The 19,236-nt window shown below is 41.4% G+C and overlaps 1 protein-coding gene across 8 annotated transcripts in view; it reads right to left on the reverse strand.

The window, feature by feature from the left end:
• PLEKHA1 (pleckstrin homology domain containing A1) overlaps window positions 1–19,236 on the reverse strand; it is an 81,676-nt gene that overhangs the window by 45,347 nt on the left and 17,093 nt on the right. For all 8 annotated transcript variants that reach the window (XM_075000511.1, XM_075000506.1, XM_075000505.1 and 5 more), the window contains 4 exons: window positions 18,490–18,650; window positions 15,782–15,838; window positions 13,433–13,478; window positions 9,984–10,081 (listed from right to left, as the gene is read on the reverse strand). In XM_075000511.1, coding sequence (XP_074856612.1) covers window positions 9,984–10,081; window positions 13,433–13,478; window positions 15,782–15,838; window positions 18,490–18,630 — 342 coding nt within the window. In that variant the 5' untranslated portion in view covers window positions 18,631–18,650. The remainder of the gene's footprint in view (window positions 1–9,983; window positions 10,082–13,432; window positions 13,479–15,781; window positions 15,839–18,489; window positions 18,651–19,236) is intronic.

Genomic DNA, 19,236 nt, shown 5'->3' on the forward strand with positions numbered 1-19,236 from the left:
AATAAGCCTTCTTGCACAGTCTCACATCAAGAGACAGTATTTCTACAATACTTTTAATATTTGAATGCTTTGGAAGAGGTCAGTCTGCTAAGGCTGAGCTCGAAGGTACAAGCTTTCCTGGAGATTGGCTCTGCTTGTTTTTTAATTTGTGCTCAATATGAAAACTGGATGGTTTTCTATCTTTGGGAGAAATGCAAATGCATCCTATTCCAGATAGCTGGCCAGAGTAGTTTAAAGCAGTGCTAGAACTGGCCTCAGATTCAAGAGGTTCCAACTGATTCTTCTACAGCACTCTGCAACATATTGCACCCAGTCAAAAATGGATACTACAAAATTTGTCCCCACATATTCAACTCCTTTACTGCTCATAAACCTTATAATCACAATTCAAGAAAGGAGGAAAGAGAACTGAAGTATGTTCAAGCAGTGTGTTTTTATGCCCTGTGGTCACTTAATCTTCCTATAAAATGCAAAGCCTGCTTCTCTCTCCCTCTTGCATCCTCTTTCACAAATCATTCTGTGACTGAACAGCCAAAGGATTTTCCACAGAATCCTTTGCCACATTAAACTATTGTAGAATTCAATTACGTTCTGACTAGTTGAACCTAAATTCCAACAGCATAGCATGAAGGGCCTTGACTATAATACAAGCTTTAATCCAACACAAAATATTGATTCTGCAACCCAGCTTCTCCCTGCAATTCTCAACATCTGGGCTGCTGCTCTACATTTTGCAGCTCAGAGAGGGAGATTAGCATTTTAGGGCAACATGCATTCTGACCACTGCCCTCTGCTCCCACTTGTCAGAAGAATTTCTGCATCCACAGCAGCAGGCAGTTTGATTGTCCCTGCTCTATTTTGCTTTGCTTTTATTTTTATTCTCAGTTTTGGTAGTACTGAGCATTTCTTTTCAGCTTACTGCTCCTCCATGAGTCAGTTAATAGTTGAGTTTAATCCAGCCTGAGCCTTCATTGCAATATGCCCCTGGCAAGTGCTCCTGGCCTCTATTCAAGCTTGGCAGAACAGCCAAGAAAGCACCACATGAAAGTCAAGTGATGCTCTATTTGTGAAGCAACCAGACCAAGTTTGAAAGATAGTGTTGCTATCAGTCTGCCCAACATACACCTAGCTAAGTCTGGAGCCACAAGCAAAAAGGGACAAGTGAGTTGTTATTCCAACCAAAGCAGTCACAAGTCCATCATAAAAATGAACAAAGAACTGCAGTGCAGACCAGGGAGAGGCTCCAAAACCAGGGGAGACCTCAGTCAGTCAATTCAGTGGTAAGTCCCAGGTGACCCCGAAGGACAAAGAAAGGTTTGTATGGGCACAAGTCAGTCCACCCTGACCCCCCTTCCACAAGTATAAAAGGACTTGGCTTCTTCTCTTCCCTTCCTATTTGCCCAAGAGGGCTCTGATGAGTTTTACACCCAGAGGCAATGGTTCCCACCAATGGAGTATTCAAACACAGATCTCTTGAGAGGGCTTCAGAACCTAAGCAAGGCAAGCAGCAAAATGCTTCAAAGCAAAAGCGGAGCTTTTACATACCCAATGCATCCAAAAACAGCTAAAAACTAAAAGTAAAAAAGAAAACTCACAAAAAATCCAGGAAGTACACGTTATGATTTCTTCTTCCTCTTCTCCCTCCCACTGAGGGAGGGAAGCTACTAGATTTAAAGAACACAGCAGAGGTTTTCCCTCCATGAGAAACAGCAAGCCTCAGAGCAAATTCTTCCCTCAAAATCCTCTCCATACTGCAATAACCCTTCACTCTGAGAAACGGGTTAAGGATTAATGTTACAACCCTAGTAAGGGCAAGCACGTTAATAAGGGCAACCTCAGGATCTACAACATCCAAAAAGCAAAGAACTCTACTACTGACCAACTGCAGGTTGATGATCCTGTAGCATCTCTTGCAAGGATATGGTAATTCCTTCAGAAGGCAAGTTCTATACATAAGGACTTCACTGATACAAGGAGGGAAATCACTCAAAAAAGGTAGGGAAAGGGAGAGGACCAAGGGTAGCAGAAGAAGCCTCAATGCACCATATCTGTCTGTTTTACAAGACCACCTCTCTCCTGACTAGATCTCAGAGTCTTCAAGGATAGCCACAAAGATCACCTCAACCTTGGCTCAATTTTAAGAAAGTCTCCCTAGCAATAGTATTAGTCAATGACACCACAATGGATGCAATGAAGGTCTCAGTCAGAGTCAAAGATTCTAACTTGGCCAGGTAACGCCTATGACTCCAATCCTGGAAAGCTGATATTCACTCCAAGCAGATCCTGTGCTTGGCCAACTTTACACGCTCCTTCCTTTTTGGAGAAAAGCTAGAACATAGTAGCTGACAATGTTGTAAAATCCATGCAGTCTTTCCCTTTCACCACTAGGGGCCCTCAAGAGACAACAGGCCAGCCCTCCTACAGGCTATGTATTTTCAGAGGTATCAGAGAAAGTACCACGCACTTTCCCCAAAGGATAAGAACAGAATTGAGGTCTGGGGGTGAAATCCATAGGGACTTCAGACCTTCCCCACAATTCACTTCATGACAAAGACAAGCTACCTTCAGTTCTGGGTGAGACCTGAAGAGCAGAATTCCCAATTTTCTAGGGGAATTCACACTCACCATGGACAAGTGAATCTGAGAAATGGCAAGCGAAGGATACTTCCTCAACCTCCCATCCTCCATCACATCATCCATTCTTCATCCTGTCACCCATTTCCAAAGATCCCCTAAAATGCAGTTTGATCCAGAACAACTCCTCATCTTCTGGATATAGGACTGATAATAAGAAATCCTCAGAAGACAGGTTCTACTCCAACTTCTTCACTTCTTCAGAAGTGCACAGGAAAGGGACTGGTACGAGAACCATCCTTGAGACCACAAGGTTCCAAAAATGGAGAAGTGACAGACAGAAATATTGGCTTGGCATTTTTTCCTATCCACTCCTGGATACAGAGAACATTTCCTAACCTCAATGGAGTTAGCAATGCATACTTCCGCATCCTACCAGACCAAAAACTTCTGAAGTTTGTCTACAGCAAGAAACATCAGTACCAAACACCCCTGTCCTCAGTCCCAGGGGTTTTTGCAAAGATGTTGGTGGTGATCATAGTCTGACTGAGACCACAGGAAACCCACCTGTACCCCTTCCTGAAGAACATGCTGAGCAGCACTCCATCACTTTCATCACCGCATACTGCCACATATCTGTCACTGAATCTGTTACACGTGGGGGTTTCATAAACAACATCAAGACAAGTTACTTCATTTAATTGAGTAGGAAAAAAAATCACTTATGGGCAGTTTGTCCTTAAAAGCTGATTTTGAGTCATTTAGCCTGCTGGTTCCATATCTCTCACCGGCTCAATGATACATGAGGTTAAGGGAAAAAATACTAAGCATTGAAAAGATTGGTTCAATTCGAGTAAAGAACTTTGGCATGAACTTTGGATGAGGTCTGAGAAGAACTTTATGCTTACAGTGGATGCTGGATTAGACCTTCCAAAAATGCAGAGGCCAGAGGGTGAGAGAACTCATAGAATACCTATTGGCAGGTGCATTGCAAAAGTCCCAGCCAGGTGAACCTTCACAGAACTGATTTAAAGGCTTGATTACTTCAGTTGTGTCACATAAACCAGTGTAGGTGTAACATCCATGCAACACAAATGACAGGCGACAGAAAATCCCTTCTACTTTTCTATGGAGGTAGTTCTAGAATCCTGTTCTGATAAACAGCAAAATCTCTGGCATCCATGAACACAGTTCTCCACTACAGGTTACACATCCACTGGTCCAGCATGGCCAGGACCCGACGGGTCTGAAACAAGGGCCTTCGCCGGACTAGTGTAATCCAGGGCTTCTACCCCGAGATGGCCTGTGTTTCCTGCAATTGCCATAGTCCCAGCTTCCTGCTCTCCAGGAGACTCCGGCCAGGGATTCCCAGGGCTTCTAAGGGGCTCCAGTCCCTCCCCCCTTCCCCACAGCCTATGCTCCCAGATCTGCCATGGGGATCCAGCCCTGGCCCTGAAGTGCAGCCAGAGGACTCTGTCTCCAGCTCCTGGGCAACTGGGATACAGATGAGAGCTCCAGCCTCAGCATTGCCAGGGGGCAAGCAGGGGGTTCTGGCTCTGGCCAGGCTGCCCCCATGGACCTACAGATGCTGGTTCCCTGGCACTGGGACTCTGGCCCTGGAACATTTGTGGTCCTGCTGTACCCTGAATGTTGCCAGATGAGAGTGTACTGGACCTGAGAGGTAGAACCTGTAGTAAATTAGCCAGAGATCATCCATGCAGTGAGAACAGATTGAATGTTGGGATGCAGAGGAACAATTCAGTGGTTTTAGCACTGGCCTGCTAAACTCAGGATTGTAAATTCAACCCCTGAGGGGGCCATTTAGGGACCTGAGGCAAATAGATTAAAAAAAAAAGTCAGGGCTGGTGATAGGCCCTGCTGTGAGTGCAGGGGACTGGACTCAATGACCTCTGAAGGTCCCTTCCAGTTCTGTGAGATAGGTATATTTCCACAGATTTATTTTATTTATTTCAGACAGAAAATACTTTAGCAGAAGTTCACTGGCAGCCTGATGCAAGTTAATGCAAGTCTGTGAATCACCATTGTCTCAGCCAAAACAGTGCTACTTGCATCAACCTTGGCATCTCTCTTTTCATATTTTTGACTACCCTGGGGATTAGAGGAACTGGATAGAATACATATGAGCAGCTAACAAGACATTGGGTGTGGGGGCAGGGAGGGTGGAGGGAGAAAAACAAACACCTGCCTTGGACCCAGCAGCAAAGCCAGCTCTGGAGCAAAACATCCTGTGTTTGTTATTCAGGTTGATGGTGGATCTCTTTGGTCGAAATATACTGCCACATAAAAGTATGAATCCTGGTATTTGAGTGCAGCACACCCTTCTCCACTCTCCAGGAAAGGGATAATACAAACCAGGGTAACCATCCTGAACTTGATATTTTTCTAAAACAGTTCAACTCCCTGAGTTTCAAAATAGGTACAAGCCCCCTGAACTTTTTACTTTTTAGGGCAAGGGGTGAGGGGGGCATCAGAAAATAATGGGAACAAAATCCTTCCCCTCTGATGGCAGGAAACCTCCCCTATTGTTCCCAACTCTATAAAAGAGGCAGTAATTATTGGAGCAATACAATTGCATCAAATGGATCCCAAAAACAGGACGGGGAGAATGGTAAACTAGATAATGTCTTTCTCCTTTACAGTGCTGAGCACCCACTTGTACCATATTATTTCCTTCCAAGTACCATAAAAAGTAAGAGAGGCCTTCCAAATGAGGGGTATGTAATAAAATCAGTATGCTGCCCCCTACTTCACAGTCAAAAGAAATGCTTGGGGCCACAGATATCTGGTGAGAAGTGACTGTTGCAGATTACAATGACCAACAGTGCTGAGAAGGCCTGAATCATTTCCAACCCTGGAAATACAGCCTGTAACAGGGTTGAGTCCTGGACTTCATCCTCTTTGTAACTGAAATATAGATCCCTACCAATCAAAAAGTCACCCAGTTATTCTTCCAAGTACATGGGGTGGCATCAGTCTTAAAACAGAGAAGTTCGGGTCACCTCAAAGAGCAAGCTCTTATTGGTCTTTGCTCCTTAGTTGGTAATCTACAGGCCTGGTGCCAAAAGAAACGTCTCACAGCAACAGAGGTGGCCATGGACTAAACAACAGAATTTGCTGTGTTGGCTGCTGCCTTGAGTGAAGTTCTTGCTCTGAGATGACCTTCAGAGACTACAGTCATAAACTACTCCTTATACTCTTCCCATGCTGCGCTCAGTAATTGGGAACTCTTATCTGGAGCACTTCTAACAGAATAATCCTTTCTTCCATGGAATGTCTTATGTTCATCCTCTTTAATCATGGCTTCAGAACATGACTAGTGGGAATACACTCATGGGCTGCTATTACCATCAGACTCTGTATTGGTACAAGCTTTAAAAACCAAAAAATTCAGTTTTCTTCTGGAGGAACTGATATCACCTCTTCATTTTTTTGGTACTTGGTACCACCGAAGGCAGTCTGCCATTGCGGTTTCATGGACTCCAGCAAGGACTTCTTAATTGGAAGGACAACCCTTCCCAAAGCTGGAGGGTCTGTAAAACATCGAGGGTATTTAGATTGTCTTCAAGGAGTTTCATCTTTGAAAAGTGGTCAACTTCTCTGATCAAGTACTAAAGACTGAAATCCTCTGAGGGCAAAGAAGTGGACTCAAGTGTAAGGGTGTCATTCAGAGATAAGGATGTACCCTCCATGATTCCTTCCTCCTCACTCAGGCACAATGCTATGGTGATATGGACAGGTTGATAAACCTTGCTCAAAAGGTTCTTGCACAGAAGGACGGGGAGGGGGCTTCCTCCTGTGAGAGAGACTGACGAGGCCATATGCTCTCTTGGGACAGGTCACAACCAAGGAAGCTATTTTTGCTGTGTGGTTTCTTCAAACAAAAGGACACCATATAAGGCTTTCCTTATAAGAGGACCATTCTTTAGAACCTATGTCCCTGAGCCAGGGCCAATTAAGCAATCTCGAGCATGAAGGGGTACTTTTCCCTCTGGCACTGAGCCTAGAGAGGGGACATGTAGGACCCCTATCAGTAATGGAGACACTCCAGAAATGACAATAAGATTATTCATTGAGAATATTTCAAACCATGAAATCTACCTTGTTGGCAAAGTTTAACACTAAATTCAGTAAGCAGTATTGGTACTTGAAACCTAGACCTGAAACAATCTAAACCCACTAAAATCTGATTTTAGGAATACCAGCTCCCTGTGCCAAAGGAATATTCTCATCTGTAATATTAACTACAGAAATTACTGAACTCTAATATACACGTTTACAGTTCACATTTTGGAAAAAATAGTAAATAAAGTGCAGTAAAATTTACAATGCCTGGAAAGTTGGCAGTTCCAATAAGTAACGTTACTACCTCTGTACATAAGAAAAAACTAGTCATCTGCTATGATTTCATATTACACTTGTAGTTTTTGTGGCAGAATTGTCAGATAACACTTATCAAGTAGCTCTAAAAACAAATTAACACAAAACCTGTGGTCAGTATTTAAACAATCAGACTTCCTTCTTTAATAGACAAATTAAGTCTGCTAATCATATTCAGGCTTTTTGAAACACAAATCTGACATGTTATAATGACCTTTGACAAACTAAATTCCCTGATATCGAACTACAGTGCAGTACCCAATTAGCAAAAGCCATCCAGCTTTTAACATAAAAAATCCGAAGTTTAAATAAATGTATTTTATTCTGCAGGAGTCCCTCAAGTTATGTGAGGTTTGCATTCCCACGTACCCTTGCATAACTCGAATTTCACATAAGTTGGGGGCCGGCTTTTTTCCCCAGCAAAATGCATGTTCTGCAGCCAAGGAAGCAGCAGGAGCACCTGGGAGCCCCTTTTGAAAGGCAAATCCTGTGGTTGGGGGCGCAACTGAGGAGAATTAAGCCTGCTGGTAGGTTGGGGCCACGGGAATGGGGCACGGGGCATTAAGCCTAGGGTGGGTTAGGACTGCAGGGGGGCTGGGAGGGGTGGAGTTGAGCCTGGGCTGCGCGCCAGAGAGGGTAGAGCAGGTGTTGAACATGGTCTGCGCAGGGAGCGAGTCAAGCACAACTCAAAGTCGTGCATTTCGAGGGATTACTGTATTCCTAAAATGCTAACACCATAGAGTACTTTTTTGCGGAATGTCCTCAAAGTGTTTTTATTTAGGTGTGTTTTTAAAATAAGGATCAAATGCCATCTAATAATACACTGCTAAAAGTTTACTCCTTCAATGAAAAGGCATAGCAACAAAGTCAAAACAAAGTATTTTTAGAAATATATTTGTAGTCCCACCACAAACAAACAATTAGTTACATCAAGTAGCAACAATGTCAACTCTCAGAAATTCCACTTTCCTACTGAGGAGCAAGTTACTGAAAACTTGCAGGTGGGAGTATAAATAGTTGTACTGTCCTCATTCTGAGTCTTGAGAGTTGATTTGGAAGCACACTTAAGAAGTTTGTTCTCTGAAATTGCACAAAGGAAAATAGGCTAAAGCAACCTGTGGGCGTTTTCTGTCATGTGGTAACAAGCTGTTCTGGTGCAAGACAAAAATGTAACAACCTCTAAGACAGAAATTTTTTCATTAAATTAACTCTTCACTGTCAGTATCTGTGGAATGTTATGATATATAAGCTGCTTGCCTTAGCTGAATACCAAAGCCTGCTATAAACATAAAAGTTTATTTTCTTTGTTAAGTCAGCAGTAGTCAAACTCGTTAGGGACCAGAAAATAACCGCACTGATTAAACTACAGTAAACACCTTCATATCTGGCATTCTATCATCCACAACTTTCAAATAACCGGCATTTTAACCCTAAGTAAATTTTAGTTATATTTTCCATAAATATGGTATACACATCCACTACAATACACTCATTCCTTGCTACATGAGCACAATTGGTTCCCAACTTTCTGCTTGTAAGTGAAAACTCCTAAGACTGACACGAAATTATCATTAAAATACATGTTAAAGTCTCTGATTGGTTCCTAGTGCTCCTAACTCCCGAAACAGTGGCAGCATGTGGCGCTGCTTTTGAAAGGTAAGTGAACCTTGGGCTGGGGGCAGTTTGGAGCCATGAGCAGGAGGGAGGGTTAAAACCTGGTGGCGGGTTGGGTCCGTGGGACATTATGGCTGTGGTGGTTTGGGACAGTGGGGTGGGCAGGCAAGGGGGTGGGGGTCAGGCTGCTACAGGTTGGGTGCGTGGGGCAGGTGGGGGGTTAAGGCTACAGCAGGCTAGATGCATGGGCCGGTGGGGTTCAGGCTAGGGTGGGTTGGAGTCACGGGGAAGGGGGTAAGGCTTGTACTAGTAGGGGAAGTTCACTCATCTAGTGAACCAAGTGAGTACTCCTAAGTGAAGTACTCGTTTAACGAGGGATGAGTGAAAATACAATATAAGTTTACAGCATACAATATTGTTTTTGCTGGTAAATAAAGTACTCTGGATATATTTGTCTTTGTTTCTTAATATCTAATCTTGTTTTTCTCAGTTTTATGCATTGCTAGGTATATCTCTCTATCATCCAGAATATTTGATTATCTGGCAACCTCCTGGTCCCAGGGTTGCTGGATACGTACGGGTGGGCTGTATGTTGATCTCAACCACTTTCACAAGAGGGGAAAAAAATGAAATAATTTAAAAATGCATTATCAACTAATAATCAAGTAATTATAAACCGATGTTATTACCAAAAAATTAGATACATCTATTTTGCCAAATTTTTAAAGCCAAAACAAATCTTCAGTTAGTTACCCTCTTTCCCTTGTAGAGTTAGTTTCTTCCACAGGGCCAGCAAGGACGGGTGCCTCTTTCCCAGCCACTCCAGCTCCATGCTGAGGCTGGGGGAGGGTCAGCTCCTCCAGCTGCTCCAGGCTGGAGCTGGAAGGGTGTCTCTCTCTCCTCCAGCCACAGCACCCAAAACAGAGCTTCCATTGCCAGAGGACAGGCCTCTTTACCTGGCCCCTGCCTAGCCTGGACCTGCCCCTCCCACGTTGTGCCCACTGGAGCCACAGCAGCCATGAAGAGGAGCCTCAAGCCACTACAGTGAGAGAAGGGCAGTAAATCCTTGCTCCCAGGGCAGCCTGCACTCTGACCTCCTCGTCCCCAGACCCTACACCCCAACCCTCTGCCCCAGCACTGAGCCCCCTTCCAGGACCTCAGTGTCACTCCCACCACGTCTGTGGTGGAACAAATTTTGTTACATAATACATCACCTACATATTGGTGCACATAGAAAAAGTCATTACATACATCAACACAAAAAAATTAAAAAGCCACAAAAGCGGTAAAGCCTTGAGGGAGGATGTAAAATATGAGATTGTCAAATGGAAATAGTCAATGTCTCCCTACAGATTATGATTAATCTCAACTGAGGAAAAATTAATAGAACTACTTACTGTGATTTTGATAGCTTTGTTCAGAACATTTACCCATTCTACTAAATCTTGCTGATCATTGGCTTGAAGAAAATACTTCCTCATCCCCGCATTCATAACTGTTAAGATATTAGAAAGTAATTAAGTTGCACAAAGAATCACAGAAAACACACTGTTTAAATACTCAGTTTGGATTAGTCCATCTTCCCCTCTATGGCTATGTCTACACTAGAAGCATCTGCCGACAGAAGTTACTGTCAGAGAAATCTCGACAGAACCTCTGTCAACAGATTGCATCTACACACAACTTGCTCTGTTGACAGAGCACTGCCAGACTGCACTGCCCTCTAGTGCTAGAAAGCAGAAAGACAGCTCTGCAAAGAGGGCTGCCCTGCAACCAGAAACCGTCTCCATCGACGGAAATGTCTACGCTGCACTCCCTTTGACAGTACTCTGTTGAGAGATTGTTAGGCCTCAGATTTTTGAGTGATAATACTGTCAAGGAAAATGCAGAGATCTGTGGAGACCCTGTCTACAGAATGCTTTAAGTGTGTAGACACTCCTTGAGTTATGTCGACAGAAGGTGCCTCCTGTTGACAAAACTTCCTAGCACAGACCCAGCCTATGGAACATGTCACACAAACCATCTCATGAAGCTTACACATATTTTAAGTTTTTCATTTTACACTAAGCTAAATAGTTTTTCACATATAAACTGTGTTTCACAAAACCTTTCCATTAATACTTTACTACCCAGCATGGGACTTGTTGTACAAAAATGTCCATGAAATCTTGTTTTAATAAGAGTTCAACATCCTGTGTTACCCCTCCTTGACTCACTTTAGTCTACATTTTACACTATGTCCCGTTTTCATGCTTTTTAGAGTTTGGGTATTTCTTTCCAATCCTTTGACCACGCCTCATTATGGGCCACAAATTTTCCACACCCAACTATTCATTTGTGTTGAGCAGATTATCCACCTGCACTAACCTGTCCGGGACTGGGATAAACCCAAACCTTGCAAGTGCAATCAAGCTGATGGTCAACTATTAGTCCCTAGTTAACAGTTTTTAATGACTTCTAATCAATCAGTCTTTTTGGTCTATTGTCTTATTGGAGATGCATAATTTGAACAGTCCATCTGTCTCGATATGTTAGCATGGTACTTCAAAATTTTATTGCCCCCATAAAATGGCTTATTTTTCTATCAAGTAGGATTGTTCTCTGGTTGGCATAGATTTCTGGTCTCTTTTCTATTAGCAGACCACCTAACAGCACACAGTCACGTATCAAGACCCCACATTGTGCTAGGTGCTTTGCAATCCTCACTACAGCAAACCCTTTCATATTCAGCATTCTACCACCTGAAAATCTCAAATAATCGGCATTTTAACCATAAGTAAACTTTCAGTTACATTTTCCTTAAGTACAGTATAGTGAAAGTAAATATAAATAAATGCAACTGCTGGATAGAAAAGAGTGTACTGTATGAGGAGAAACAGTAGGTAAATACAGAGCAGCCAACAGTGGAGCAGAAAGTAAAATTGAGACAGTGTTTGTCACCATAGTAAGCTATGGTCTCATTATAACAGCAGCCAACCATTAACAAGTTTTTGTAGGTTTACTGACAAAGGGAAGTTTTAAGGCAAGAAATGAGTTTGTCAGATGTTTCCAGGATGCTTCTCTAAAGCATGAGGAACAGCATAAAAAAGAAGCACGCAAGTGCTATCTGAACATTTAAACATTTTAGTAAAAGAATGCATAGAGGTGTTCCCACGGCAGGCCCCAAGATCAACAGGGGGTGTGCCTCTGTATGGTAGCAGGCAATGTGACAGCATCCAGCTATGGAATCTGCTTACAACAACTGCACATTGCATGCAACATTGTGAAGAAGCAGTGCAGAAGACTACTAGTTTACCTTTTGCAGTAGCGTGTTTCTGTAACTTGAGGAATGGTTAACAGAAAGGGGAAAGAAGCCTAACATATAGTTTTACCTACTGTATTCCTGAAGGTATGTCCTAGATCAGGGCTGGGCAAAATATGGCCCGCAGGCCACATCCGGCCCACAGATGCAGTTGGGGGACCTTCAGGCATGCCTCTGCCTGCCCCACCCCTGTACATACAGCCCAGAAAAGCAGTTTCAGGGCCTTGTTTGTTTTTTCATAGGGTTTGAGGCTGGGGGGGTAGGCTTCATGCTCTGTCCTTGCCCCCAGCACAATCCCATTGCCTGGTTTCTGGCTAATGAGAGCTTCCTGTTTGAAGCCCTCCTCCCTTCTCTTTCAGGCTCTTAGCTGTTCACATAGCACTTGGCTCCAGCCATAGCCAGCCTCCACATAACCCAAACCCTCTGCCCTTCTTCCTGCTCCCCAATTCCCTGCCCCAAGTCATAACCCCTTCCTGCCCTAGATCACAACCCAAACCCCTGCACCCCAGTCCCCCGCCCCAGACCACAACCCCCTTCTTCACCCAGAGTCCCTCCAAGACTCCACACCCCCTTCTGCACCCCAGTCCCTTACCCCAAGCTTCCTTCTGCATCCAACCTCAATCCCAGACTCCACACCTCTTAGATTATCATAATGGAAGAGTACAGCCCTTGACCACTTGCCAAATTCTTGGGAGTGGCTAGCTCATCAAAAATTATTGCCCAGAATGACCACTCTGCCAGAGATACATCTCCCACAATTAGGTATTCATATAACAGCTCTGTCAAAATAACTCTCTGAATGCAGACATTAAGGACAGGTTTTCAGTTATAGTAGTTATTAATCCCAGTATTTGCAGGAACTCTAAAGAGTCAAATTGCTTCTCTCATATGATTCTAAATTATAATAAATCCTGGAAAAAGGCCATTTAATACATTCAACAGCAGAAGAGGAGAATAAATGTGTAAAAAGAATCAGTTTTAAAGTCACATTCTCGTTAACGATAAGTAGCCAGCAGAGAGTCTACACACGTTTTCCCTTACTTCAAAGTTAACTTCTGGAGCCCCACTTTGAAGCCAGTAGTCCACTCCCAGGAATGGAGAAGTGCCCTACTTCGAAGTTTAACTGTGAAGTAGGGTGTGCGTAGACGCTCTTCTTCAAAGTTGCTTACTTTTATAGTGTATACACAGCCATAAAATAGTTCAGTTACTTGCCTCCAGAGCTGAATTACCTATGTCACATATCCTAAGAGCAACCTTTCTTTAATTAGTTTATCTACTGGATTTAAAAAAACCCAAAACATCCCCAGCAACTGCTGCCAACAAATCGTTTTTAGCTCAACAAGCTGTAATTTTTAAAAAGCCACTAAGAACTCACAGAAGAAACCAACAGTCTCCCTTTATATTAGGAAGGACATCAGGACTATGAATAAAATATTTAGGGGGAAAAAGACACTAGTGGCAATACCTAAGAGAAGTGCAGAATATATAATGTTTAAAAAAAATTAAAAGAGAAACTTGACAGATTAGTAATACACTAGAACTTACCAAAACAGAATTCCGCCTTTGGCCTTAGTTTAGTTGCATCGCTAACCTAAGAAAATTTACATGTATAGTGAATTCTGTAAGCAACATATGATATACAAACTAGATATCATACAACAAATACATTGTTTAAGATTAACAACTCAACATTAGAAGGAAACAAAATGCATACTTCTATTCCTTACATTTAAGGATCAACCTTCCTGGAAAGTGGAAGTCACTCCTGCATAATTTTTTGTTAAATTTTACCAAGAATCTAAAGCCCAACAAGTTAAGGAATCTCTTTTCATATCTTTACTTTAGGATTTTAAACTGCTACTCATTATTAGTATTGCTGCACATGAAAATCAATAGCAAAAGCAAAGTCTCCACTGGAAGTCATGAAGAAATAAAAAAAAATGCAGAATGAGATGCAGAAATATTTTTTTAGTTTTGATTTTATTAACCTCCTCCTTCTGAAGGATTTCTAATGTTCTCATCACTATAACATTCCAATCATCCCAAACCTGATTTGTGCAATTTTTTCAGATTTAGGACTTGAAATTTCAATAAGAGTTGTGTAATTTAGGGCAAATTAGGCAATTTAGAGTTGACTGAAGATAGGTGCAAACAAATTTGGACCTCTACCAATCCCTATGACCTAAGCGATGTCACCCACAGTTAACCAGAATAAAACAAGACTGGAGAATAGATTGCAGAAGACAGTAAATAAGGAAAAGAGAGAGGAAGAACAGGACTGAGATGCATGGACAAGAGAAGGCAATTTCCCAATTCTTAATATGTCTTACAGAATATTATAACACTTTCCATCAACCTAACCTCAAAATTTGCTTTCTCATGCCCAATTTTTATTATTTTAAGAGTATTTTGTACCCCTAACATGGTTAGTTTCTGATTAAGTTGGCTTTAGAAGTTTCCTTCAGAAGTTTGCTGTTTAAGAGATATGATCTACAAACTAACATATTAAATGAGTAACCTTTCCTTTCTAAAAGCTTTCAGTTTTCCAAAAGACAAATTGGAACACAGACTAAAAGATACAAGTTCAAATCAGTATTCACCCTAAAGCCATAGTTTAAAAATACTAATTCTATTAAATACAAAGGATAAACAGTTGGAATTTAATTTTTTTAAACAAATCTAGACAAGGATCACCAAAAACTTGGTAAAAGGACAGGTTTCTGAATTCCTCATTTCTTTCGCTAGCCCTAATGATTTTAATGTTTCTGGAAACGTCACAAGGAGTAACCACATTAAGTTTTTCCCCTCTGCCCCCAAGTATAGAATCAGACATTCCCCTGAAACTACTACATGTAATTTCATAGGTAAGGTCATACGAGACCACCGTGATCATTTAGGTTATGTCTAGATTGCCAAGAATCACCTTTGCATTTGCATCAGAGAGGTAGCTGTGTTAGTCTCCAGCTTCGAGAACGAGAAGTCTTGTGGCACATTATAGACTAACAGATATTTTGGAGCATACGAATGTGAACCCCACTCTTTAAATACCCCTATGAAACCCTCCCCCCATGCATCTGATGAAGCAGTCTTTGCCCATGAAAGCTTATGCTCCAAAACATCTGCTAGTCTATAAAGGTGCCATTTGTATTTGCGTATCTCCTGCCAACAGTTCTGTCAGGAGAGGTTTTCCCAACATTTGGCCTGTCCACACGGGGCCAAATGTTGGGAAAACACCCTCTGCTGACAGATCCGCTCTTCCTCGTAGAAGAAGGATGACTGGGATGTCGGCAGAAGGCTTCCAGTGCAGCAGATTTCTGTCAGGAGACCTCAGGTCTGCCAACCAAAGCCTGCAATCTAGATATAGCCCTAGTCTGATCTCCTGAGTAACTCAAGGCAAAGGACGCCCCTGAATTACTTCTTGCTCAAATTAGAGTATAACTTTCAGAAAAAAAATCCCATCTTGTTTTTATAAGTTGCCTGTGACAGTATCAACAAACTATTCTAGATAAATTATTGCAGGGTTAACTACCCTTATTAAAGATTTGTGCCTTATTTGTAGTCTGAATTTGTTTTGCTTGAACATCCAGTCACTGGATCATGTTATAACTTTATCTGCTAAATTGAAGGGCCTATCAAAACTTCTGTTCCCCAGGCAAGGTCCTTATGGACTACTCTAGCTCCCCCTCCACACCCCCACCAAAACTTTCTCCTTCTTAATCTAAAGTGATTGAGTAACTCGAGCCTATAAATTAAATTTTCATTACTATCCCAGCTTGACTCTTAATACTCATAATTATTCACTAAGGATTTCTGGCAGCTTCATAACATCATAGCTGCTAATATCGCCAACAACTACAATTTTATGGTTTATCACTTCTAGCTCAACTGACATACCTTTGAAATGTAGGTAAGTTTAATTGCTCCAACAGGTGGAGAGCCACAGGGAAGGTTCTAAAAATAAGCACAATAATATGGAATGAAACTAAATTATCCTCCTACCTCATAACATGTTCAGAACATTTGCAGCCAATACAAGTAAGCTAATTAAAGCTTCATAAACAAAAAAACTCCAATCTTCATTCACAGTACAACAGTCAATACATTATATGCTTTAACAGATTTTAAACTACTTGATTTCAGTTACTGAACAAACATCTGGTAATAAACTAAAACTGAACGGTTGCTGAAATAATTTGGGTGTTAATTGTTTTACAGAAGTATCTATTTTTGCTATAGGAAAAAAGGATACTTGAAGGTTTACATCCAGGAAATCCTGCTAAAAGCTCACTTTTTCCTTAACAGATTTGGAGTCAGCAGATGTCATGTGTGTTTTCATAGGAAAAAAGACATTCATCCAATCCTCAGCTAACTCCAGGAATGCTTATGCAATAGTACTTTCTAAAATATTAAAATTCTCATGTCATGCAAAAGTATTAAGTGAAGGAAACCAGGAGGCCCCCACCAAGTTCTTTATCAGCAATATGTCACTACAAGCCTGACTGTCATAATTCGACGTGTAGTCTCTTGAAACTCGAAACAGCAATAAGTGCCACACTCTGGTCTATTAATATATTGTGTTATTTTTCATAGCAAATCTATAGCTCAGAACAACTGAAATTTAAAGGAGCAAAACACTGTGTACTATATACTGCATTCAATGGTAAAACATGGTCAACTTTTTATTTAATTTTTCTCCAATAAAACTTACTGCTCACCTCTGAATGCCTACCCTGCTTCAGACCCACCCCCAGTACCTTTTGGGTCAGCATCCCATGGTTACAACACTGTGAAATTTCAGGATATCTGAAAACGTGAAAATCCTCTTAAAGCAAAACTGATGAAAATAAACTGTGAATTTAGTATGGCTCCAGTTTTGCTAAAAAAGGGAGAGCCACATAGATGGTGAGTGTGCCTGATGTCACGTCTTGCTTCAGCAAGCTTCCTGAAGAGGCCTCCACAGAACAGCTGTGTAACCATTCTACAGCAGAACTCCCCCGCCACAAGCCCCACCCCTCCCACTGCTCTGCCCTCACCCCGCCCCCTTACTCCTTGCTTGGGCAGAAGCAGCACAGAATGCCTCCCCACCATTCACTAGCCTGTTCCAGCCTGATGCATCTCTGCACCTCACTTCTCCACAGGGGGCAGTTACCTGAAGTATACTCCACTTCCTGAAGGTGCAAAGTAGCAGTGAAGTGCTGTAGGGGCAGGGCAGGCTGCTGCTCCCACTGTCCACGTTGTGAGTGGCAGGGGAAAGGGAAACAACCTCTGCTGCCTCCACTGTCCAACCCTCACCCCAGGTAATCTCCCTGACCCTCTCATCCAGAGGATGGCTGGGAAAGCTCCAGGGCCCACAAATGTGTGGGGCCTAAGACAGCCACCTCTGTTCATCCATTGGACAGGATGGCTCTGCTCGTGACCGTACCCGAGAATTATCCCTTGCCAGAAGGAGGACATCAAGTATCCATCACACCATTACTATATCTGTGAACAGGTTTCTGGTTTTACTCACATTATTGCAAAGATAGTACACACCGAGATTTGGAATCTTATGTATGCATTGTAGTTTTAAATTGTTTAGCAAGCATGCCCAGAGTTACGTTTCTCTTATTTAACAATTCAATCTCAAAATATTTCCAACTAGGAGTACGGCTGCTGATAGCTATATCCTGGCTTCTTATTTTTGTGGTGATATGTCATTTATTTCTAGCTCTTTTAATGTGCAAAACAGGCCTTACAAATATTAAATTAATCTTCTTGGACAACTTGCCCCTCCTCACACACATCAATTTCAACTTGATTTTAGGGACTGTAGTTTCAGACCATCAGAGGTAGAAAGCACAAAACTGATGTAACTGAATAAAGCATTAATCCATAATTCTATTGTGAGATATTTTATTTGAAAAAACAGCAGAAGTTCAGTTGAGAAAAACAAAATTAAAATCAAGATTATAATTTAAAAAGCTATGGCATCATTAAAACATTGAAAATGATTTTAGTTACTGGATATTAAATCTTTAAAATCTGAACAGTACTGTGAAACTGAAGCTTTAACAGTTTAAATTGCTGAGCTTTAAAGTTTCCAAGTCTTAGGTTCTACATCATAGACCAAAAAAAACGCTTTTTCAACAGAGAAAAAGCACCATGTTTAAGAATTGCTAATGATAAATGGGTATATAATATACTGTATTACCCAATATAATCCACTATAAACTGGATTTAATTTCAGGAGTTTTCTGAACTTGTAGTTATATTTCAAATCCCAAATTTATCTAAGCCATTATAGAGGCCATTACACTGAATTCAAGAACTGCTTAAATTTTCCAGGTATGACTATGAACTCCAAGTGCTCATAAAATTATTCCAGTGGCACAACTGTATAGTTTTCCCCACAAATAAAGGGTTTCACAAGGTAGACCAATCAAGGAAGTGGGAAACAAGTAATTTAGATATAGTAATATTTTAATGAAAATCTTTATCTTAGAGTGTCAAGTTGCATAAAATCCATTCTGAAACCCTCTTCCATGTATACAACAGATTTGCTTTAGGTCAAAAAAATTTGACTTCTGGTAGCTTCCACAATTTTATACCAGATGTTGTCATACCTGTGGATTATCCATATACCATACCAGATTGTCTTCCCTTGTGTCCAGTATAAAGTACCTACGCAGAAACTTGCCACTATTCTCATTTTCTTCAATGTCTAGGAAACCACAGATGCGATTCTGACGATCCACATAAGGCATTTCTGACCCTAAACATTACACTGAAAAACAAAAAAAGGTTAAAAACAAGAAGTTTACTTTCACTGATCACAAGGCCAGGGAGCTTCCCTGTAGTAACTAGTCAAATTAAGAGCAAATTTTCTTCCCACCACAGGAGTAACTTTCATACATTTCTCTGAAATATAACAATTAGGTGCATAAGATTATATATACCATGAGTCCAGAACCACAGTGCATGTTAAATGCTAGTAGAACAGCATGCTTGTTCGTTTACACCAGACCAGCATAGGGCAATCAAAGATTTTCACTAATTTTCACAAAGTTCTATAACAGATTTACATTTCTTCTTTCTTTTAACAATAGGTCTTTTGCAGTTAAAAAGGATATTTGTCATCTGACCTTCAGTCTGAGAAAGCTTCTTATACTCTGCTTAGGAAAAGGAAATTCAGATGTGAGGCTTCTGGGTAGCCATCTTTATATATGAAAATCTTGTACAAAGCACACTAGGTTCAACCAAAAAATCAGAATTCTTTTACTCTAATGATACAAAAGGTGAGGAAGATGAAGTAGCTACATATAGTTGCAGATAGTTCTGTACACACTATATAAGCACAAAACTCAAGTCTC

This window comes from Carettochelys insculpta, chromosome 7 (assembly GCF_033958435.1).
Source record: "Carettochelys insculpta isolate YL-2023 chromosome 7, ASM3395843v1, whole genome shotgun sequence".
In the NCBI taxonomy this organism is placed as follows: Eukaryota; Metazoa; Chordata; order Testudines; family Carettochelyidae; genus Carettochelys; species Carettochelys insculpta.